At 41.4% G+C, this 25,504-nt stretch overlaps 2 protein-coding genes across 6 annotated transcripts in view; one reads left to right on the plus strand and one right to left on the minus strand.

Annotated features, from left to right (window-relative positions):
- LOC110530834 (CTD small phosphatase-like protein) overlaps positions 1 to 9,488 on the minus strand; it is a 47,236-nt gene extending 37,748 nt beyond the window's left edge. Inside the window, exon 1 of one of the 2 annotated variants that reach the window (XM_021614119.3) lies at positions 8,694 to 9,488. In XM_021614119.3, coding sequence (XP_021469794.1) covers positions 8,694 to 8,769 — 76 coding nt within the window. In that variant the 5' untranslated portion in view covers positions 8,770 to 9,488. The remainder of the gene's footprint in view (positions 1 to 8,693) is intronic. The other variant, XM_021614118.3, reaches the window with a different exon arrangement.
- Positions 9,489 to 11,281: 1,793 nt separating this feature from the next.
- The window catches only part of hhatla (hedgehog acyltransferase like, a), a 42,858-nt gene continuing 28,635 nt past the window's right edge, over positions 11,282 to 25,504 (plus strand). The window contains exons 1-2 of one of the 4 annotated variants that reach the window (XM_090182911.1): positions 11,282 to 11,690; positions 24,733 to 24,872. In XM_090182911.1, the coding sequence (XP_090039037.1) occupies positions 24,767 to 24,872 (106 nt within the window). In that variant the 5' untranslated portion in view covers positions 11,282 to 11,690; positions 24,733 to 24,766. The other 3 variants (XM_090182910.1, XM_036986614.2, XM_090182909.1) reach the window with 3 other exon arrangements.

The raw sequence follows: 25,504 nt of genomic DNA on the forward strand, positions 1-25,504 counted from the left end.
ACATTGACTCTGTACCGGTACCCCCTGTATATAGTCTCCACATTGACTCTGTACCGGTACCCCCTGTATATAGCCTCCACATTGACTCTGTACCGGTACCCCCTGTATATAGTCTCCACATTGACTCTGTACAGGTACCCCCTGTATATAGCCTCCACATTGACTCTGTACTGGTACCCCCTGTATATAGCCTCCACATTGACTCTGTACTGGTACCCCCTGTATATAGCCTCCACATTGACTCAGTACCGGTACCCCCTGTATATAGACTCCACATTGACTCTGTACCGGTACCCCCTGTATATAGACTCCACATTGACTCTGTACTGGTACCCCCTGTATATAGCCTCCACATTGACTCTGTACCGGTACCCCCTGTATATAGCCTCCACATTGACTCTGTACCGGTACCCCCTGTATATAGACTCCACATTGACTCTGTACCGGTACCCCCTGTATATAGCCTCCACATTGACTCTGTACCGGTACCCCCTGTATATAGACTCCACATTGACTCTGTACTGGTACCCCCTGTATATAACCTCCACATTGACTCTGTACCGGTACCCCCTGTATATAGTCTCCATATTGACTCTGTACCGGTACCCCCTGTATATAGCCTCGCTACTGTTATTTTACTGCTGCTCTTCAATTGTTATTTTTATTTCTTATCTATTTTTTTTACCTAACACTTATTTTTCTTAAAACTGCATGGTTGGTTAAGGGCTTGTAAGTAAGCATTTCACTGTAAGGTTGTATTCGGCACACGTGACAAATAAAATGTGATTTGATACTGGACCCATGTTGACTCCAATGCTTCTCACAGTTGTGTCAAGGTCGCCGTGTTACCTTTGGGTAGTGGAACATTCTTGTTACACAGGAAACTGTTGAGCGTGAAAAACCCAGCCGTGTTGATGTTCTTGACACAAACTACTGCACCTGGCACCTATTACCGTACCCCGTTCAAAAGCAGTTAAATGTGGTCTTGCCCATTCACAAATAGCCTGTCTCAAAGCTTAAAAATTACTTATTAAACCAGCCTCCTTCCCTTCATCTAACCTGACTGAAATGGATTTAACAAGTGACATCAATAAGGGATAGCTTTCACCAGGATTTACCTGGTCAGTTTCTCATGGAAAGACCAGGTGTTCCTAATGTTTTGTACACTCAGTGTATTTTCCAAGCTATAACACAACATATTTTACATACAGCAGGTTTTTAAAGGATCACAGAGTGGTCCGCTTCGTGTTAAAATCTTAGCCACGGGGGGGGGGGTGAAAAAAAAATACTGCAATACTGGTATCATCACAGCCCTAGCATTTCTCCTAACATTGTATAAAAGGGAGTGAGGCAGTACTGGTCTATCCAATACTACACCTAAACCTCAATTGATAAATACCACAATCAATCACCCACAGCTTTGTAGTAATTCTCAAAAAACAGTCACCATCCTATTTGTTTATTAAACGTATGTCTGTATTATTCTGACTTATAAAAGCTCCATCATCTACTTCAATAGCCTCAACAGTCCAGGTAGCTAGAATCAGACCAGGAAAAGACCTGCGGTCGTCATCGTTCTGGTTCAAAATGTCCTGCTAGCTTCAGGGATCTGACTGGTACTGATACACACCAGATACTGGTACCCAGGAAACCCAGTCACCACACACTGTAAATGTTACAGTAGCAGCCAACGGGACTGGAAGGGAACACAATGCCACAAGAGGTTTAACTTTATGACGCTTTAATCCACTAAACATGCTGACAATGAGTGATTGATGTCACCAGGGCTCATGCAGTAAGTGTACAAAAGGAATGCAATGAAGACGGAATGGATTGACTTGTTCACAGTTGGTGCAAACCTGCAAAAGTAGGTTTAGGCTCGATGTTGAGTACTTCATCGGTCTGTTTAGGGATATTTAGTACTAGGCCTACACCAGACAAGCAGTGGGGGTGCCACCACAATGTGTTCATCAGCCATCGGAGACACAATACGCCGAATCACACACTGAAGCATTGGCCTTAGGGCAATTCCACGGTAACTGAGTGATGCTTAGGCTCAAGCGATTTTTTTTACTTTAAAAATGGATGCCAAACCAAAAACAAATTATTGCAAAGTTAATAAACACCATACAAACACTATGCACAAGGACTACGTTGAATAACTTCCACAGAGAATTTTACAGTGCAGATGCAAAGTTTGGTAACAGAATGGTAGTTTGTGTTGTTTGGGCTGTCAGTCTGTTACCAAACTTTCCATCTGCACTGTTCAAGTAAATGTGTTTTTGTAAAATTGTATGGAAAGTGTTAATAAAAACGAAAAGTCACTGTTACCGTGGAATTGACCCTTACCATAAAATATTCTGTCATTACCTCAGGCTATTCAGAAAGATGGACCTTAAGAGGGACATGAAGTGACCTAACAACTTGCAGAGTTAGTGTGTGGAGATAACATTTTCAATAGCTATCAGACACCGAACACCCTGAATCACATACTTGGATTTATTTATGCTATCCAGTGCAGTTTGGCAATTCACTCAAATGATTGGCATTAACTCGCTTATTTTGAACGATAGACCTTAGCAGGGTCATGGAGTGACCTAGTCTAAACAGCTGAAGAGCAGACATGTGTCCAGCTACACATGGAGTGACTTAGTCTAACAGCAGCCATATAGGTCCAGCTACACATGGAGTGACCTAGTCTAACAGCAGCCATATAGGTCCAGCTACACATGAAGTTACCTAGTCTAACAGCAGCCATATAGGTCCAGCTACACATGGAGTGACCTAGTCTAACAGCAGCCATATAGGTCCAGCTACACATGGAGTGACCTAGTCTAACAGCTGTAGAGCAGACATATACAGTTGTCAAGTCAGAAGTTCATACACCTTAGCCAAATACATTTAAACTCAGTTTTTCACAATTCCTGACATTTAATCCTAGTAAAAATGTCCTGTCTTAGGTCAGTTAGGATCACCACTTTATTTTAAGAATGTGAAATGTCAGAATAATAGCAGAGAGAATGATTAATTTCAGCTTTTATTTATTTCATCACATTCCCAGTGGATCAGAAGTTTACATACACTCAATTAGTATTTGGTAGCATTGCCTTTAAATTGTTTAACTTGGGTCAAACGTTTTGGGTAGCCTTCCACAAGCTTCCCACAATAAGTTGGGTGATTTTTGGCCCATTCCTCATGACAGAGCTGATGTAACTGAGTCAGGTTTGTAGCCCTCCTTGCTCGCACACGCTTTTTCAGTTCTGCCCACACATTTTCTATAGGATTGAGTTCAGGGCTTTGTGATGGCCACTCCAATACCTTGAATTTGTTGTCCTTAAGCCATTTTGCCACAACATTGGAAGTATGCTTGGGGTCATTGTACATTTGGAAGACCCATTTGCAACCAAGCTTTAACTTCCTGACTGATGTCTTGAGATGTTGCTTCAATATATGCACATAATTTTCCTCCCTCATGACGCCATCTATTTTGTGAAATGCACCAATCCCTCCTGCAGCAAAGCCCCCCCACAACATGATGCTGCCACCCCCGTGCTTCACGGTTGGGATGGTGTTATTTGGCTTGCAAGCCTCCCCCATTTTCCTCCAAACATAACAATGGTCATTATGGCCAAACAGTTATATTTTTGTTTCATCAGCCCAGAGGACATTTCTTCAAAAAGTACGATCTTTGTCCCCATGTGCAGTTGCAAACCGTAGTCTGACTTTATGGCGGTTTTGGAGCAGTGGTTTCTTCCTTGCTGAGAGGCCTCTCAGGTTGTCGATATAGGACTTGTTTTACTATGGATAGAGATACTTTTGTACCCGTTTCCTCCAGCATCTTCACAAGGTTCTTTGCTGTTGTTCTGGGATTGATTCGCACTTTTCACATCAAAGTACGTTCATCTCTAGGAGACAGAGCGAGTCTCCTCCCTAAGCGGTATGACGGCTGCGTGGTCCCATGGTGGTTATACTTGTGTACTATTGTTTGTACAGATGAACGTGGTACCTTCAGGCATTTGGAAATTGCTCCCTAGGATGAACCAGACTTGTGGAGGTCTACCAATTTTTTTTCTGAGGTCTTGGCTGATTTGTTTTGATGTTCCCATGATGTCAAGCAAAGAGGCAGTGAGTTTGAAGATTGGCTTGAAATACATCCACAGGTACACCTCCAATTGACTCAAATGATGTCAATTAGCCTATTAGAAGCTTCTAAAGCCATGACATCATTTTCTGGAATTTTCCAAACTGTTTAAAGGCACAGTCAACATAGTGTATGTAAACTTCTGACCCACTGGAATTGTGATACAGTGAATTATAAGTGAAATAATCTGTAAACAATTGTTGGAAAAATTACTTGTGTCATGCACAACGTAGATGTCCTAACAGACTTGCCAAAACTATAGTTTGTTAACAAGAAATTTGTGGAGTGGTTGAAAAACGAGTTTTATGGACTCCAACCTAAGTGTATGTAAACTTCCGACTTCAACTGTAGGTCCAGCTGTACATGGAGTGACTTAGTTTAACAGCTGAAGAGCAGCCATATAGGTCAGCTATATATTAAACTCTGATGGAAACAAGACACCTCTTTATGCGAGTAGTGATATTGCGAAGCCGGTTGTATCGGTGTGTGTCTTTCTGTGTCAGTGTTTCAATAGTTGCCAGATGCCCTGATTTGGAAAAGATCCCCTCTATATGCCTGTCAATTGACACCTAGCCTCTTTCAAAACCTCTTTGGTTGATATATAGTGTAGCTACTGTGACATTCATGTTTTGGCAAGCTCCATCTGGTTCTCTGAAATTAACCAGCCTTTAAGGTGACCTGTATCAGAGTTACATTAGTACTCTGCCCACGACGTAAACAGTAGTGGAAAACAGTGGAGGAAATTGCTTGTTATGAGTACAGCACGTTACTTGAATGTGGCAGGACCGGGCCAAGAATCATGCTGCAATGGCACACAACTCCAGGAAAAACCTGACAGGCATACCAGTTAAAGCTGTTTGTTTATTTGAATCCCCCATTAGCTTTTGCACCAGCTATTCTTACTGGGGTCCACGACAACAACAACAACAAAAAACATGACAAATAAAACACTGATAGACAAGGACAGTCACACAAATGTCAAATATAACAATATACAAAACATACTACAACAACAAACAATAGTGAAGTGTTGAAAGTGTGTCTGGACCCTCACAGTCCCCACCGTTCTATGAGATGTTGTTTAACCTGGGTTTTTTTTTTTATTTTTTTTTTTTTTAAAAAGGTATTTTTGCCGTTTGCTGAGGAATTGGAAATGGAATGCAATCATGGCTTTGTATAATACTGTGCGTTGATTTGAATCCGTTTTGGACTTGGTGACTGTGAAGAGACCCCTGGTGGCATGTCTTGGAGGGGGGGGGGGGGGGGGGGGGGGGGGGGGTAATATGTGTATGTCTCAGCTGAATGTTATTTGATTATTCAGACAATTTTCATCACAGTAATAATATTTATCATAAAAACTAGAAGAGAAGCAGTTCATATCTGGTCAACTCTCAACCAGGGAAGACTGGCATGCATGTTGTTGATGTTGGTTCTATAGGGGCCGTTAAGGACAAGGCGTACTGCTCTGTTTTAAGCCAGCTGCAGCTTTGCTAGGTCTTTCTTTGCTGCCCTAGAACATATTACCGGACAGTGATCAGGATGGGACAAGGCCAGAGCCGGAACCACTAGTACAGTTGATTTGTATCAAAAACGCAAAACATATATATATATATATATTTTTTTATAAACATACATACCCCTCCCCCATCTTCACAACTTTGTCAATAGGACTTGCCCATGATAAGTGACAACTCAGTATTTATAATTAGGAGTTTACCTTTCTCAATCTGCTCAACGGTCCCACACTTTATGTACAACTTCAGTTGAGGTTTAGGTCTTAGAGAATTTGTTTTAAATCAAAAACAATGCTTTTAGGGTGTGTGTGTGTGCGCACGCGAGTGTGTGAAAAAGGAGTGGGGCTCACTGCAAACTCTAGAAAACAGATCGCTAACTAGTTAGAGTACTGCATTACCTCCAAGTCCACCTATAACTTATCTGACTAGCTGTTTAATTAGCTAGATAGCTAAAATAAGTGGGCAACGTTAGCTAGCAAGTCATCTCCTAGCTCTCAAAATACCTTCTCTGTCAGGTTATCAGTTCTCGTCAACCAAAATGGTGAAATACAATTCCAACACTGTGTTTTACATGTTCAGAAATGTCAATAATGTCCATTTCAAACAGATTCCACCACAAAGACCAGAGAGGTTTTCCAATGCCTCGCAAAGAATGGCATCTATTGGTAAAAAAAAAGAAAAGTGTTTTAAAGCAGACATTGAATATCCTTTTGAGCATGGTGAAGTTATTAATTACACTTTGGATGGTGTATCAATACACCCAGTCACTACAAAGACACAGGCGTCCTTCCTAATTCAGTTACCAGAGAGGAAGCAAACCGCTTAGGGATTTCACCATGAGGCCAATTATGACTTTAAAACAGTTGGCTGTGTTAGGAGAAACCTGAGGATGACAAGAGTGAAAAGGATGCCTGTACAGAATAAAAATATTCCAAAACATGCATCCTGTTTGCAACAAGGCACAATTTCTTTCATTTAACCGTTATTTAACTAGGCAAGACAGTTAATAATAAATTCTTATTTACAATGATGGTCTACCCCGGCCAAACCCGGACGACGCTGTGCCAATTGTGAGCCGCCCTATGGCCTAAAGTAATACTACTAAAAATGTGGCAAAGTAATTAGCATTTTTGTCCTGAATACAAAGTGTTATGTTTGGGACAAATCCAAATACAACATATTACTGAGTACCACTCTCCATATTTCCAAGCATACTGGTGGCTGCATCATGTTATGGGTATGCTTGTAACCTTTAAGGACTGGGGACTTTTTCAGGATAAAAAATAAACCTAATGGAGCTAAGCAAAATCCTAGAGGAAAACCTGGTTCAGTCTGCTTTCCACCAGACACTGGGAGATGAATTCCCCTTTCAGCAGGACAATAACCTAAAACACAAGACCACATATACACTGGAGTTGCTTACCAAGAAGCCAGTGAATGTTCCTGAGTGGCCAAGTTACATTTTTGACTTAAAACTACTTGAAAATACTGTATATGGCAAAACCTGGTTCAGTCTGCTTTCCACCAGACACTGGAGGGAGATGAATTCCCCTTTCAGCAGGACAATAACCTAAAACACAAGGAAACCAAGAAGCCAGTAAATGTTGCCGAATGAGTTTTATTTTTATTTTTTTACCCTTTTTCTCCCCAATTTTGTGGTATCCAATTGTTGAAGTAGCTACTATCTTGTCTCATTGCTACAACTCCCGTACGGGCTCGGGAGAGACGAAGGTTGAATGTCATGCGTCCTCCGATACACAACCCAACCAGCCATACTGCTTCTTAACACAGCGCTCATCCAACTCGGAAGCCAGCCGCACCAATGTGTCGGAGGCTACACCGTGCACCTGGCAACCTTGGCTAGCGCGCACTGCGCCCGGCCCGCCACAGAAGTCGCTGGTGCGCGATGAGACAAGGAGATCCCTACCGACCAATCCCTCCCTAACCCGGACGACGCTAGGCCAATTGTGCGTCGCCCCACGGACCTCCCGGTCGCGGCCGGTTACGACAGAGCCTGGGCGCGAACCCAGGGACTCTGATGGCACAGCTGGCGCTGCAGTACAGCGCCCTTAACCACTGCGCCACCCGGGAGGCCGCCGCCGAGTGAGTTTTGACTTAAAAATCTGCTTTAAAATCTTTGGCAAGATCTGAAAATCGTTGTCTACAACCAATTTGATCAACAACCAATTTGACCGAGCGTGAAGGATTTAGAAAATTATACAAATTGGCAAATGTTGCACAATCCAGGTGTGGAAAGCTGTTACAGACTTAATAGACTCATAGCTGTAATCGCTGCAAAAGGTGATTCTAACTTGTATTGACTCAGGGGGTTGAGTACTTATCTAATCAAGATATATTTGTGGTTTTTTTTTATATATACAAATGTTAGCATTTTTTCTCCCACTTTGACATTAGAGTATTTTCTGTAGACTGTTGACAAAGAATGACAATTAAATACATTTTAATCGCACTTTGTAACAACAACATTTTGGAAAAAGTCAAGGGGTGTGAATATACTCACTGAAAGGCACTGTATATGGCAGTAGTTTAGTTCTTATTTGTTTTGTTAACTATGGGTCCACATTTTTTTTGTATGATCTTTCTTATATCGTTCCGATATAGGTCAGACACTTTAATCCGTATGGGGGGGTGCGCTACTAAAACCGTCCTACGGGATCATTAAGCTATTTGATTTAAAAATGTTACGATCCCTTTATAAAAACCATGAAACATAACATTTGACCTTTCTGCTATTAGCCCATAGAAACACATTGAATAACGTATTTATACATGGAAAAGCAGTAATATATATATATTTTAAAACATGTATCAAAAAGGGAGTTTGTTTTAAGGTTGTTAGCTTCTATAAAACGGGATAGATAGTCTTCTCCAATCCAACATCATGTCATTTGTATAATATTGATAATATTGCAACAGTTTCTGACAGCCAGAGCGCTTTCCCCAAAAACCACTGGTGGGTGCTAGTCAACTAGCTACCGTAAAAATCCATCTGGGCTTTTTTTTCCTCTCTCTCTTACCTTTTTCCTGATTAAACGAGATAATCTCCTCTTCTTTTGGGTTGGAAACCTGGGTTATTATAGACGTGTGATCCATTGCGACGGATGGGTATTCCTTTGTTGTTGTTTTTTTGTTGGCTCGTTTTAAAATGTTTATTTTACTTGCTTGTCCTAGTCCACAATGGGTAACGTTAGCTGCCTTGCTAGCTGTGTTGAAATGGCAGCCGGGCCCTAAACTAGCTGGACTGAGACGGGACACAAGGAGGGGGCTAAATGTAAACTAGCTAGTGGTTTAAAGACAAAATACAACCACTTGTCAATCGCTGGGAATACTCCAATTTAGTAAGCAACATTTAAGAACAATATGGGCAAAACAAACTCCCAACGTTGAACTCAAGAAGAAGAAAACGTTGCTAACGTCTGGCTTAGCAACTAGAGCTAGCCTTAAACTGATCAGTGTTCAATTCAACATAATAAAAAATAAATAAATAAAAATTGACGTTTTGACTGAAACAATGATGAAACGACGATTGAAAAAAAAAAAAAAAAACTCGGTCGCCTGGGTCAAGTTTCAATACGAAAAATGAAACAGTTCCGATAATCCCGTTTCTTGAACTCTCTTCATTTTCAAAAAATAATTGTATCCCCCCTCTATACTCTTTCCAACATGGAGGCGTCGTGTGTATTTGGATCAGAAGCGCGCAGCGCTCAAGTGGGAGGCGGTTTCTAGGAACCCCTCCTCCCACGGATCGAAAATAATACCTCCGTAGCTTTATCAACGTACCAACCTTTAGGGTCAATGATATTTGAGTCACTGCCTTCTGAAATGTTGCTATTTTTTTATTTGTTTTATGGATTGACAGTCTACGATGGATGGCCAGTACAACATAGTTTCTGCACAATTTAAATTTGAACATGTTAGATTTTTTTTTGGGGGGGGGGGTTAGATTCCAGGGCAATGCATGAATTAGGTCAAAACATGTAGATGGCCGTAATGATACAGATCACTATTTTATCTCAATAACTATACTCTGTCAAACCGTTTGTGAATGTTTTTTTTTCTTCAGCATTTGCATATGGAACCTTGAGATGGACGGATGGGTCCACGATCAGCATGGACCCAATCAGCACCACTGGACAAATCCAGCAGGAATGACATAGGCGCCATCTGGTGGCCGAAGTGTTGAATTGCAATCAGAAGCTTCATTATGGCATCGCTCTCATGTTACCGACACATCATATGAATGAATGCCTGCCTTCAGAGCTGTGCAGCCTATCTGTCTTCGTGTGGGTGGTGGTTCAGTGAATGTGGGTTAGATTCCAGCTGAGGAGCGAAAATACACAGCAGTTAGACCTACCAGTTGCATAGCACACTTTAGTTGTGTGTACAGTATAGTATACAGTATATATATATATATACATATAGATATGTATAGATATGTGTGTTAAGAGCAGCCTTTTGTAATGTTTATTTACACATACTTTTCTTATCACTGATTCATGGCAAATACTGTTTAATGAATGCATCAATAAAGCTAGATTCCATGACCACGTTTGTGTGTGTGCGTGTTATTCATCAATAAAGAATGAAATAATTGATCATCATAACAGTGCCAAAATCCTTATGGTTTCTTCTGCTCTCCGTAGACAAGCACGCTATGTTATTATTAACAGCCTATTGATTGCTACAGGTTTTTATGGATTTATGACCTTTGTATTGTGCATATATAGATTTCAATTCTGCATCTCCTCCTATAGGTTACCATCATTTGGGTCTCCTTGAGCCCCCCAACAGCTCAACTTTAACCCTCTAAAATGACTAGAATAAACATTCATTGGCATTTTATTAATACAATTCCATTGCGAGGACAACACTACTTCGCACAGTAGAATATATATATATATATATATATATATATATATATATATATATATATATATATATTTTTTTTTTTTTTTTTTTTTTTTTTTTTTTACAAGGCTTTGTCTTACTCTAGTGAACACAGATGTTAACGACACCCTATACCACTGACTTTTTAAATATTTCCTGTCTGTAATATGCTGACTTACTTATTTTATTCTGTATTCTTATTTCTCATGTGTGTTTTTTCTAGTAATACATTGTCATTGATTATTGCATTGTTTGGTTTTGTGTTTGCGGGAAAGGCATTTTACCGTACTTGTGCACGTGACATTAAATCTTGAAATGTGAGAAACACCTTTAGGCTACATCTCTCTGTGTAACAACCTTTTATATTTTATTATATTCTATTATGTTATATCATAGTCTACTCTAACAGTTTGTCCTGGCCAGTTTACCCTGCCTGCCCAGTGCCTCAAAATGATGATGAAGGTAGCCTAGTGGTCAAAGCGTTGGGCCAGTAAACAAAAGGTTGTCTGATCGAATCCCCGAGCTGACAAGGTAAAATCTGTTGTTCTGCCCTTGAGCAAGGCAGTTAACCTACTGTTCCCCCGGGCGCCGTGGATGTGGAAGCAGTCTCTGATTCAGAGGGGTTGAGTTTTATGCGGAAGACACATTTCAGTTGTACAACTGACTAGGTGTCCCCCTTTCTCATGTGGTATTGACAGATGGGGAGGATGATGCACATGATCTGCGGGAGCAAGCGTGACATTAACACCCCCCCGAGCCTGACGGGCCGGCGGAGGCATGGGGCGCAGGAGCCCGGCGAACCGGCTGGGGCGTGGGAGCCTGACGATCCGGTTGAGGCGTGACAGCCTGTCGATCCCGCAGGGACGTGGGAGCCTGGTGAGCCATCTGAGGCGTAAAAACCTGACGATCCGGCTGAGGCCTGACGTGGGATGGGCGCCTGCAGCGCCAACCAGGGCAACCTCTCGAGCCGGCTAGGGCATGGAAGCCCGAAGATCCAGCTAAGGCACCACGGGTTCTATCTACGGCAGCCCCAGGACCCGACGTCACCACCAACCGAAAAGCCAGCACTCCCCGATGCTTCATTTGATGGCTGCTGCATTCTGTAAGAACCGACGCTGGAGAAGCAGGTACGGGGAGTCAACATTTAATTTGGAACAGGACAGGCACAGCGTCAGCACCGGGTAACATAAGGACATACGACAATTAATGCAGCAGCTGGGAACAGAGCTGGGGAACTGACAAATATAGGGATCACCTGTAATAAAACAGGTGATTGAGTCCAGGTGAGTCCAAATATTCGCTGAGGCGCGTGACGAGGGAAGCAGTTGTGCGTTATGATGGTGGCAGGAGTGCGCAGCGCTGGGCAGCCTGCCGCCCTCGAGCACCACGGGGAGAGTACTGGGGCAGGCGTGGCAAAATAGCATTAAACTTTCTTACAAACTAATGTAACATTCAACCTTAAAACGAGTAACACGTCCATGGCCACATTATAAGGTTACTGTCACTATGCATTTAATCTTAGGGATCATCAACTACATTCAGCTGCGGGTCGATTTTTTCTTGAGCGGATGGTCTCCGGGGCCTGAACATAATTACAAATAATTGCAAATTTACCGCAAGAAGCCCAAACATATATGTTTGACTAAAACATAATCATTCCAAACGTTGCTAACATTTGCATAATCTTTTTTATTCTCTCTATTACTTGTGGGAATAGATTTCTTAAATGAAAATAACTTGGAGCTGATTTCTTGGTGTTTTTACCGTTTTTTATGTCCAACAAAAAAATAAACAAAATTATTACTTCGATTTTGGGGTTCAAATAAAACCACACGTTGGCCAAATTAGTCCCTCCGGGCCACCAGTTGGGGAACCCTGATATAAACCCTGCATGTTCAGGATAAACAGTAGACAGTACAGGTACAGGTGCATCAAATATATATATATAGTGTGTATTCTAGTCAAGGCTCATCCTATATAACTAGGCCTACTGCTGTACATACCTTTCTATTCATATACTGTCCATACTGGCGTTACACACCATATATACAGTCCCGGTCAAAAGTTTGGACACACCTACTCATTCAAGTTTTTTTCTTTATTTTCTACTGTTTTCTACATTGTAGAATAATAGTGAAGACATAACAACTATGGAATAACACATATGGCATCATGTAGTAACCAAAAAAGTGTTAAACAAATCAAAATATATTTTATATTTGAGATTCTTCAAAGTAGCCACCCTTTGCCTTGATGAAAGCTTTGCACACTCTTGGCTTTCTCTCAACCAGCTTCATGAGGTAGTCACCTGGAATGCATTTCAATTAACAGGTGTGCCTTGTTAAAAGTACATTTTTAATGTGTTTGAGTCAATCAGTTGTGACAAGGTGGTATACAGAAGACAGCCCTATTTGGTAAAATACCAAAGTCCATATTATGGCAAGAACAGCTCAAATATGCGAGTAACGACAGTCCATCATTACTTTAAGACATGAAGGTCAGTCAATACGGAAAATTTCAAGAACTTTAAAACTGCAGTCGCATAAACCATCAAGCACTATGATGAAAGTGGCTCTCATGAGTACCTTCACAGGAAAAGATGACCCAGAGTTACCTCTGCTGCAGATGATAAGTTAGAGTTACCAGCCTCAGAAATTGCAGGCCAAATAAATTCTTCACAGAGTTCAAGTAACAGACACATCTCAACATCAACTTTTCAGAGGAGACTACACGAATCAAAACTTCATGGTCAAATTGCTGCAAAGAAACCACTACTGAAGGACACCAATAAGAAGAAGAGACTTGCTTAGTCCAAGAACAGGAGCAATAGACATTAGACAGGTGGAAATCTGTCCTTTGGTCTGACGAGTCCAAATTTGAGATTTCCACTATGTCTTTGTGAGACGTAGAGTAGGTGAACGGATGATCTCCGCATGTGTGGTTCACACCATGACTCATTGAGGAGGAGGTGTGATGGTGTTGGAGTGCTTTGCTGGTGACACTGTCAGTGATTTATTTAGAATTCAAGGCATACTTAACCAGCATGGCTACCACAGCATTCAGCAGGGAAACGCCATCCCATCTGGTTTGAGCTTAGTTGGACTATCATTTGTTTTTCAACAGGACAATGACCCAACACACCTCCAGGCTGTGTAAGGGCGTTTTGACCAAGAAGGAGAGTGATGAGTGCTGCATCACATGAGCTGGCCTCCAAAATCACCCCTCCTCAAACCTATTTTGATGGTTTGAGATGAATTGGACCGCAGAGTGAAGCAAATGCAGCCAACAAGTGCTCAGCATATGTGGGAACTCCTTCAAGATTGTGGGATGAGTTTTGTGATTGTATTTTTTAGGGATCCCCCATTAGCGGCTGCCAAAGCAGCAGCTACTCTTCCTGGGGTCCAAACTTATTCAATCACTTACATTACACATAAAACAAAAGATAAAACAGTGCATCATATGACATTAACAACGTTACACCACAACATATCTACAATAAAGAATGTTTAGTACCACCATGCAACAATATTACCATGGATGCGTATGCATGTGTTTGTACCTTTGTGTGTGTCTCTTCACAGTCCCCGCTGTTCCATAAGGTGTATCAGTTACCTGATGTGGAATAGAGTTCCATGTAGCCATGTCTCTATGTAGTACTTTGTGCCTTTGTGCCTCCCATAGTCTGTTCTGGACTTGGGGACTGTGAAGAGACCTTTGAGGGCATGTCTTGTGGGGTATGCGTAGGTGTCTGAGCTGTGTGCCAGTATTTTAAGCAGACAGCTCGGTACATTCAGCTTGTCAACACCTCTTACAAAAACAAGTAATGAGGAAGTCAATCTCTCTTCACTTTGAGCCATGAGAGATTGACATGCATGTCATTAATGTTAGCTCTCTGTGTACTTTTAAGGGCCAACTGTGCTGCCCTGTTCTGAGCCAACTGCATTTTTCCCAAGTCACTCTTTGTGGCACCTGACCACACTACTGAACAGTAGTCCAGGTGCAACAAAACTAGAGCCTGTAGGACCTGCCTTGTTGATATTGTTGTTAAGAAGGTAGAGCAGCTCTTTATTATGGACAGACTTCTCTCCCATCTTAACTACTGTTGTATCAATATGTTTTGACCATGGCAGTTCACAATCCTCAACTTGCTAAATTTCCACATTATTCATTACGACATGTAGTTGAGGTTTAGGGTTTAGTGAATGATTTGTCCCAAATACAATGCTTTAACTATTTAGGAATAACTTATTCCTTGCTACCCACTCTGAAATTAACTGCAGCTCTTTGTTAAGTGTTGCAGTCATTTCAGTTGCTGTAGTAGCTGATGTGTATAGTGTTGAGTCATCCGCATACATAGACACACTGGCTGTACTCGACTCATGTCTTAGTAAAGATTGAAAAAAGTAAGAGGCCTAAACAGCTACCCTGGGAAATTCCTGATTCTACCTGGATTATGTTTGAGAGGCACCCTCTGTGTTCTGTTAGACAAGTAGCTCTTTATCCACGTTATAGTAGGGGGTGTAAAGCCATAACACATACGTTTTTTTCCATCAGCAGACTATGATCGATAATGTCAAAAGCTGCACTGAAGCAACAAGACAGCCTCCACAATCTTTTCATCATCAATTTCTCTCAGCCAATCATCAGTCATTTGTGTAAGTGCTGTGCTTGTTCAGTGTCCTTCCCTATAAGCGTGCTGAAAGTCTGTTGTCAATTTGTTTACTATGAAATAGCATTGTATCTGGTCAAACAGCATTTTTTCCAGAGGTTTACTAAGGGTTGGTAACAGGCTGATTGGGCGGCTATTTGAGGCAGTAAAGTGGGCTTTACTAGAGGGATGACTTTAGCTTCCCTCCAGGCCTGAGGGCACACACTTTCTAGTAGGCTTAAATTGAAGATGTGGCAAATAGGAGTGGCCATATCGTCTGCTATTAACCTCAGTAATTTTCCATCCACATTGTCATATCCCGGTGGCTTGTCATTGTTGATAGACAACAATAATTTGTTCCCCTCTTCTACACTGCCTTTGTGGAATTCAAAAGTACAATTCTTGTTTTTCATAATTTGGTAAAATATACTTGGATGTGTAGTGTCAGTGTTTGTTGCTGGCATGTCATGCCTAAGTTTGCTTATCTTGCCAATGAAAAGTAATTAAAGTAGTTGGCAATATCAGTGGGCTTTGTGATGAATGAGCCATCTGATTCAGTGAATGATGGAGCTGAATTAGCATTTTTTACCCAAAATGTAATTTAAGATGCCCCAAAGCTTTTTTACTATCATTCCTTATATAATTTATTTTTGTTTGATAGTACAGTTTATTTTTTATTTAGTTTAGTAAAATTATTTCTTAATTTGCAGTATGTTTGCCCATCAGTTGGACTGCCAGACTTATTTGCCATAGCTTTTACATCATCCCTCCCAACCATACAGTTTTTCAATTTCTCATCGAATCCAATGGGATTTAACAGTTTTTACAGTCATTTTCTTAATGGGTGAGTGCTTATTAGTAACTGGAATAAGCAATTTCATAAATGTGTCAAGTGTAGTGTATGGTTTCTCCTCATTACACACCACAGACCAGCAATTATGATTTACACCATCAACATGTGAATCACTACAAAACTTGTTGTATGACCTCTTACACTTTATTAGGCCCAACCTTTGGAACTTTGGTTTTCCTACAGGAGACATGGCTACTATATTGTGATCACTACATCCTATGGAATTGGATACTGTTTTTTAATTATTATTATTTTTTAACTCTGCAGCATTAGTAAAGAAGTGATCAATACATGTTGATGATTTCATTCCTGTGCTCTTTGTAAATACCCTGGTATGTTGACTGACAACCTGATCCAGGTTGCAGGCACTGGTTACAGTTTGAAGTTTTTTTCTTGAGTGGGCAGCTTGATGAAAGCCAGTCACTATTTAAATCACCCAGAAATTATACCTCTCTGTTGATTTCACATACATCATCAAACATTTCACATGTTATCCAGATACTGACTGTTAGCACTTGGTGGTCTATAGCTGCTTCCCACAATAATGGGTTTTAGGTGAGGCAGATGAACCTGTAGCCATATTACTTCAACAGCATTTAACATAATATCGTCTCTAAGCTTTACAGGAATGTGGTTCTGAATATCGACGGCAACACCTCCCCCGTTGGCATTTCTGTCTTTTCGGTAGATGTTCTAACCATGTATTTCTACCACTGTACCATCAAAGGTACAGTGCCTTGTAAAAGTATTCATCCCCCTTGGCATTTTTCCTATTTTTTTTGCATTACAACCTGTAATTTAAATTGATTTTTATTTGGATTGCATGTAATGGACGTACATAAAATAGTCAAAAGTGGTGAAGTGAAAGGAAAAAAAATACATACAAATGGGAAAGTGGTGTGTGCATATGTATTCTCCCCTTTTGCTATGAAGCCCCTAAATAAGATCTGGTGCAACCAACTACCTTCAGAAGTCACATAATTAGTTAAATAAAGTCCAACTGTGGTCAATCTAAGTGTCACATGATCTGTCACAAGATCTCAGTATATATACACCTGTTCTGAAAGGCCCCAGAGTCTGCAACACCACTAAGCAAGGTGCACCACCAAGTAAGCGGCACTATGAAGACCAAGGAGCTCTCCAAGCAAGTCAGGGATAAAGTTGTGGAGAAGTACAGATCAGGGTTGGGTTATAAAAAAAAACTGAAACTTTGAACATCCCACGGAGCACCATTAAATCCATTATTAAAAAATGCAAAGAATATGGCACCACAACAAACCTACCAAGAGAGGGCCGCCCACCAAAACTCACAGACCAGGCAAGAAGGGCATTAATCAGAGAGGCAACAAAGAGACCGAAGATAACCCTGAAGGAGCTGCAAAGCTCCACAACGTAGATTGGGGTATCTGTCCATAGGACCACTTTAAGCCGTACACTCCACAGAGCTGGGCTTTACGGAAGAGTGGACAGAAAAAAGCCATTGCTTAAAAAATAAGCAAAGATGTTTGGTGTTCGCCAAAAGGCATGTGGGAGACTCTCCAAACATATGGAAGAAGGTACTCTGGTCAGATGAGACAAAAATTTAACTTTTTGGCCATCAAGGAAAATGCTATGTTTGGCGCAAACCCAATACCTCTCATCACCCCGAGAACATCATCCCCACAGTGAAGCGTGATGGTGGCAGCATCATGCTGTGGGGATGGTTTTCATCAGCAGGGACTGGGAAACTGATCAGAATTGAACGAATGATGGATGGTGCTAAATACAGGGAAATTCTTGATGGAAACCTGTTTCAGTCTTCTAGAGATTTGAGACTGGGATGGAGGTTCACCTTCCAGCAGGACAATGACTCTAAGCGTACTGCTAAAGCAACACTTGAGTGGTTTAAGGGGAAACATTTAAATGTCTTGGAATGGCCTAGTCAAAGCTCAGACCTCAATCCAATTGAGAATCTTTGGACTTAAAGATTGCTGTACACCAGTGGAACCCATCCAACTTGAAGGAGCTGGAGCAGTTTTGCCTTGAAGAATGGGCAAACATCCCAGTAGCTAGATATGCCAAGCTTATAGAGAAATACCCCAAGAGACTTGCAGCTGTAATTGCTGCAAAAGGTGGTTCTACAAAGTATTGACTTTGGGGGGTTGAATAGTTATGCACGCTCAAGTTGTCCATTTTTTTTGTCTTATTTCTGGTTTGTTTCACAAAATAATATATTTTGCATCTTCAATGTGGTAGGCATGCTGTGTAAATCAAATGATACAGACCCCCCAAAATCAATTTTAATTCCAGGTTGTAAGGCAACAAAATAGGAAAAATGCTGAGGGGGTGAATACTCACTGTATAATCTTAGTGAGTTTCAGAGATAGTCAGAATATGAATGTCATCTGTTACAAGCAAGTTATTTACTTTATGGACCTTGTTTCTCAGGCTGCATATGTTAATATGGGCTATTTTTAGCACATTTCTGGGTTGCTTGATTGTTTTAAATTCTTTACTGGGAAGCTTATCAGAAGTAGACCTGCTCATGTTATTTATGTTGGAGCTGATAGTACAGGGTGAGCTGCACAAAGTGGTCTTCCTGCTAGGGCACACCGCCTCAGTGCTAACAGTATAACTCTGGTTCATAGACTCATGATTACTGCATACAGTAAGTACATTTAATTGACTTACATTGTGTCTGCCAACACTCCTAGGATAATGTACATTTGATGCAGATTTATGATGACTCATTGTCACAATTGCTGGGATTAACTGAGCTCGTCTTGGGTCATTGATAAGTCATTGTTTCCACGCAGCCTTGAAATGCGTAGACAGAGTTCAGGAGTCAAGATGATTTGGATGAACTCCGTCATTCCTGTAGAGTATCTTCTGTTTCCAGAACTTTTTCAACGTTATCCATAAAAGGGATTCCAGCAGGGTTACAGTAGTCTTTTAGCCAGATGTTTTATGCCAGTAGCCTGCTGAATCTTTCACACCCGTAGCCTAACGACGGCACTGGACATGATTGGCCGTTTGTTTGGAGTCTTTTACTGCTAAAATCAGTTCTTTAAAATCAATGTTCAGATGTTTCGAGATAGCCCTCTTGATTTTGTTTGACCCCATATGGACTACGTCAGCATCAGCTCCCGGCATCTGTGGTAGATCAGTCGGAAGCAGCCTTGTTATGTTCTGTACTCGTGCTCCTGGGTAGCACTGTGTTTTTGCATTGGGAACCGAGATGTTTCTCACCATAGAGCTGCCAATGATGACGGCTGGTGGTGTTGAATGGAAAGGTGTCTCAGGCAGCCTCACGGTCTGATGAGGGTGTGAGTGCTGAGAATCTGAACCAGATGTAGAAGCCACTGGAGAGGAAGACAGAACAGAGGACGAATACGCAGGTACCTCCGAATCCAATATCGAATGGGAAGCCCCTAAGGAAGAGGGCGCCGGAACCTCTGAATCCAGGGCGACAAAGCGGTCTGTGACGGTCCGGGCATAACATCTCTAAGGAGGCCCCTGTTGCCAGAGGCCGCTTTCTTCGACTTCCGCGGCGAGTGACGTACCTCAATGGCTGATTGGTTGGGTCGAGAACAGTTCCATTCTCCAGGGAAGGGGGAGACCCCTTCGGGGAAAGATCCCTGCTGAGCCAGTCGGCTGTGGAGAGCCGGGGTGGAAGAAAATGAAAAAGTAGGCAGACGTGGATTCCCCAGTAGCTTGTGTAGGTTTGCTACCTGCTATCTAAGAGTAGCCACTTCGCTACTGTAGTTCTCCACAAGCAAGCAATTGCTACATTGAAAGTCAGCGCAGTCCAGATCATTCCGGAACAAAGCAAAGTAAATACAGCTTCTGCAGCGCTGGGAACGTTCAATATTTGAGGCGGCTGAGCCAGCTCGGCTAGCTGGGCTTCCGTGTCTCTCCCCCTATGTGGAATCTGACAGGATCCCAGGACAGACAGCTGCGCTCACAGCAACTAAGCCCAACAGAGTCGCAGGATCCAAAATGAAATACAAGTATATAAAAACAACATTTACAAGGAAACACTGTCAACTTAAAAATAAAAAAAACTAAGTCTCTTGTTCAGCTTTTGTTCAGCCTTCAGCGTTCAATAACAAACAACATACATAGCCTGATCTGGTGGATATCATTCTCATGAAGCGGAAACAGAGTGAAGGAAAAGCAGCCAACAAGTGCTCAGCATATGTGGGAACTCCTTCAAGACCGTTGGAAAAGCATTCCAAGTGAAGCTGGTTGAGAGAATGCCAGGAGTGTGCAAAGCTTTCATCAAGGCAAAGGGTGGCTATTTTGAAGATATATTTTAATTTGTTTAACACTTTTTTGGTTATTACATGATTCCATATGTGTTATTTCATAGTTTTGATGTCTTCACTATTATGCAAACAATGTAGAAAATAGTAAAAATAAAGAAAAACCCTTGAATGAGTAGGTGTGTCCAAACTTTTTACTGCTACTGTATTTGTATTCCCGGACTCTGACATTGCTCATTCTAATATGTCTTTGTGTGTATTGTTTTGTATTGTTCGGTATTACTCCGCTGTTGGAGCTAGAAACATAAGCATTCCACTGCACCTGCGATAATATCTGCAAAATATGTGTACGCGACCAATAACGTTTGATTTGATAACAGGCATAAGTAGTTGCAGGTCTGTCGAGATCTTCACAATTAATATAATAATCTGCGCAGAATCTCGAATGGCTTTGATCAGTTGCCCCATGTACTTTAATGTAATTTCAACTGCAATCCAGGTCATTTGGTTCTGCTATTAGATGAAGCACAGTCACAACACAATCTGTTTTAAAAAATATAAACAAAATATCTGACTTTGTTTTATCTCATTTGAACTTTGCTGCGCTTTTAAATGGTTGAAAGCCCAGTGAAAGACATTTGGGTGACAACTAAACCAAAAATCAGACATTGTTTTTCCATTGGAATTTGGCTGTATTTTTAGATGGTTGAAAGCAAAGTGATAACACATTGGAAATTCAACTCACAATTTGAGTGTGTGAATATAGCTTGTAATCTCATTGATCAACGTCTCGATCAAGTTTTACCCAATTACCCATGTTGAAATGACGTGGTGTGACCATTGATCAATTCAATGCATGAACATTCCTGAAGGCTATGGAATATGATATAGCAGAACCATCATCATGTCAGAGAGTAGGCTGCGACAGTATCCATTCCATTCTCTCTCTGCGCTGTGGAACCTGCGTCCGTTTTGACGGACAGTCACTGGACCACCTCTCACTGCGGCGCAGTTCTGAAAAAGATAAATATATCCCGTAGAGTGGCACCCACACCCCCACCCCCACCCCCACCCTAGTTCGCAACATCCTCGACTGCTGCGCCTGGCTATCACAGGGGGTACGGCACCGGCGTTACCAAAAGCAGGGACGAATGAATTAGAAAAACAAAACAAACCCAAACCCCTTTTACTTCTTATTTTTTGTTGACATTTTGGGGAGAGGGACAGCAATACACCTTGTAACCTGTCCTGTGGCTGAGAAGCGGATAGAAAGGTCAGTATAGAACAGGTGCGCTATCGGATGACTGTGACATAATCGCATTGAAATACGGTAGAATTTTACTGCAACAATGTATTGCATGCTGGCAGCGTAGGCGGTTTTAGAACAGTAGACCTACCGCTAAATAGCGTTCAATTTGTATGCAACACACTCAAGCCGACGCTGGAGTTCTTCTTTGGCATTAAAACGATCTTGGCAATTGGGTTTGTTATTCCAACTCCATCTAACTCTCTCAACTTGGTGCAGTGTGGCCATATAATCCTGTTTCTATATGCCAGCGCAGGTACGTTATTCTTCCAACTATAGTCATAATATGAACACAGTCTAGGCCTATAGCTAGTTGTGTATTCCAGTGCACCTTTCTTGGTCATTTTATGCGATGCTAATTTACAAGGTGGTGTGATTCCCCGATGCGTCTCACTGCAGATATCACATAGCATTGCAGCTGCTGAACGGTGGCGGAGAGAGCGAGAGAGCTCAACTGCTATGGCTAAAATAGGAGAGGAGGTAGGATTGCTCAGCTGACAGTGCTGATTCTGGGGATCTCTGAGCAGGGCAGTTTGTGAGGCGTTACAGTCCAATTTAGAACACGCTGTCTCTGCCGCTGTCACTGACTTGTCCCCCCGAAGCTTAACAGGAAAATATAATTTTAAAACGTTTTTTTTTATTAAGAATGTTTAGTGTTTTTTATATGACCAGCATTTCTAGAGATCCAACTCTCAATGTTATGTTGTTAAAATGGTCTCACATGACTACTGTTACCATTATCGTTGTTTTGAAATTAGAAACAACGTTTGAAGCAGTGTAGGCCTACAGTTGAGGTTGATAAGGGAGGACTTTTCAAACTGTACAAGATATCTTGTATTGCAATCAGGGTCAGCTCAGGGCATAAACGACATAGGTTGTCAATCAGCCCCTCGGCCCCACTAAATTTTATTTTAAAAATGTGGAACACAGTCAGGGTCTCAACTTACTGTTTAAAGTTACAATAGTAAAATACACAGGGTGCCAGTTCGACATTTAGTTGTGCATCAGCATTTTTTCTCTTGTTTTGTCGGTCAATGACAGTCACTCAATTAGCCATGTCAGCTAGCTATTTTTAGATTGGTAAATGAGCCTCGACAGTTATCTAAACTTGTAGTAATCATGGCTGAATACAGACCAAGGCATAGGCCCACATACATTTTGTTAGTCACTCTCATTCAGATCATTAACATGGCATAAATCATCGGGGCGGCAGGGTAGCCTAGTGGTTAGAGCGTTGGACTAGTAACCGGAAGGTTGCAAGCTCAAACCCCGAGCTGACAAGGTACAAATCTGTCGTTCTGCCCAGTTTCCAGGCAGTTCCTAGGCTGTCATTGAAAATAAGAATTTGTTCTTAACTGACTTGCCTAGTTAAATAGGCAAAATGTGTAGATTTGCAGGAATTTAGCTTTAAAATGTCAAAAAAATTTATCTCTGCCCTATGGCAAAATGTGTAGAACTGCAGAAAACTTGTTGTAAAACTGCAACTGCAACAAGTACTAAATTGTCTCCCTGCCCCAGAAACAGAATAGGTTAATGCCTTCAGGAAGTAGGAATTGATTTTTTTCCACATTTTGTTGTGTTACAGCCGGAATTTAAAATGGATAAAATTTAGATTTTACTGTATCTGTAAAGTCCCTCAGTCGAGCAGTGAATTTCAAACACAGATTCAACCACAAAGACCAGGGAGGTTTTACAATGCCTCGCAAAGAACGCCTCGCAATCTATTGGTAGATTGGTAAAAAGAAAAAGGCAGACATTGAATATCCATTTGAGCAAGATTTTAATCACACTTTGGATGGTGTATCACCCGGGTGTATACACCCGGTCACTACAAAGATACAGGCGTCCTTTCTAACTCAGTTGCCGGAGAGGAAGGAAACCACTCGGGGATTTCACCAAAAGGCCAATGGTGACTTTAAAACAGCTACTGTACAGAGTTGAATGGCTGTGTTGGGAGAAAACTGAGTATGGATCAACAACATTATAGTTACTCCACAATACTAACCTAATTGACAGAGTGAAAAGAAGGAAGCTTGTACAGAATACAAATATTCCAAAACATGCATCCTGTTTGCAATTAGGCACTAAAGTAATACTTCAAAAAATTTCGCAAAGCTTTTGTCCTGAATACAAAGTGTTATGTTTGGGACAAATCCAGTACAACACATTACTGAGTACCACTCTCCATATTTCCAACCATACTGGTGGCTGCATCATGTTATGGGTATGCTTGTAACCTTTAAGGACTGGGGACTTTTTCAGGATCAAAAAATAAACCTAATGGAGCTAAGCAAAATCCTAGAGGAAAACCTGGTTCAGTTTGCTTTCCACCAGACACTGGGAAATTAATTCCCATTTCAGCAGGACAATAACCTAAAACACAAGACCACATCTACACTGGAGTTGCTTACCAAGAAGCCAGTGAATGTTCCTGAGTGGCCAAGTTACATTTTTGACTTAAAACTACTTGAAAATACTGTATATGGCAAAACCTGAAAATGGTTGTCTAGCAATGATCAATAACCAATTTGACAGAGCTTGAAGAATTTAGAGAATAATAATACCTATGGGGAATGAGTCAAGGGGTGTGATAGCTTCTGAAGGCACTGTAGGCTACAATAACAGCAGAACCATATTGTTATACAAGGCTTTAGTCCTATAGGTGTCAATGGTTTTTTCCCCGTCATCATACTTTTAACCTATTGCACCTAAACACTGCGTTATGCTGAAGTAATGGAATTACATTCACCTTTTTTTTTGTGCTTGCTCAATATCACATAAAAATTTTCTCTCTCTCTCTCTCTCTCTCTCTCTCTCTCTCTCTCTCTCTCTCTCTCTCTCTCTCTCTCTCTCTCTCTCTCTCTCTCTCTCTCTCTCTCTCTCTCTCTCTCTCTCTCTCTCTCTCTCTCTCTCTCTCTCTCTCTCTCTCTCTCTCTCTCTCTCTGTCTCTCTCTCTCTCTCTCTCTCTCTCTCTCTCTCTCTCTCTCTCTCTCTCTCTCTCTCTCTCTCTCTCTCTCTCTCTCTCTCTCTCTCTCTCTCTCTCTCTCTCTGTATATATAGATATAATGCCTACTATCATTTTAGCCTGTTCTAATATCCTCCTTTCCCTTCTCCTCAGGTCCCCTGTGTGTGTTTAGTGCCAGAGATCCACCATGAGGCTCAAGGCAGCCCTTCCTAAGCTGGAGCTGTACCTGTACGCAGCGGTGCTCTACCTGTCTCTACTATGGGCTGGTACCTGGATCTGGGACGCATCCGCTGGTGAGTAGAGGACCATGAGTGGATGATGACCATGATGGAAAACTGACTCTGCAGAACATTGCTCAGCGGTTTGTTTTGTTGTTGTTGTTGTTTGTTGTTTGTTGTTGTTTGTTGTTGTTATTGTTGTTTGTTGTTGTTGTTGTTGTTGTTTTTTGTTGTTGTTGTCTCTCGTATAGATTTTCCTCCTTGTACATTATCGTCAGTTAAGCGTGATATTTAAACCTCTCGCGTCACGTTGCTTGACGTGTTTCCGTCTACAGTATCTGATTGAAATGAAGAGGCCTTAAAAAGGCCTTCTCATTAGATTCATCTGTGTATTATGAGTGTCAGGTTACTATAATAGGTCTAATTAGCAGCTATAATTGTCCTACTTATTAGATAAGGAGGATATTCTTGGTGTCTAAATGACAGAACGCGTCGGGGAGTCAAACACAACCAGAAATACCATCGTCTGCCAATGTATTATATTTGTAATAACTTGTAAACATGTGTATACAATATTTATAAAAGTATGTGTCAAAGGCTTTTTAATGAAAGTCGTTATGAAGTGTTACCAGCCAGTGTGTGTATTCCTTGTTCAGTTTGCTGACGAAAGCTATTCAGAGATGTTATCGATGTCCCACAGAAGAGCT

This window comes from Oncorhynchus mykiss, chromosome 8 (assembly GCF_057628025.1).
Source record: "Oncorhynchus mykiss isolate SJ-2025 chromosome 8, ASM5762802v1, whole genome shotgun sequence".
NCBI classification, from domain to species: Eukaryota; Metazoa; Chordata; class Actinopteri; order Salmoniformes; family Salmonidae; genus Oncorhynchus; species Oncorhynchus mykiss.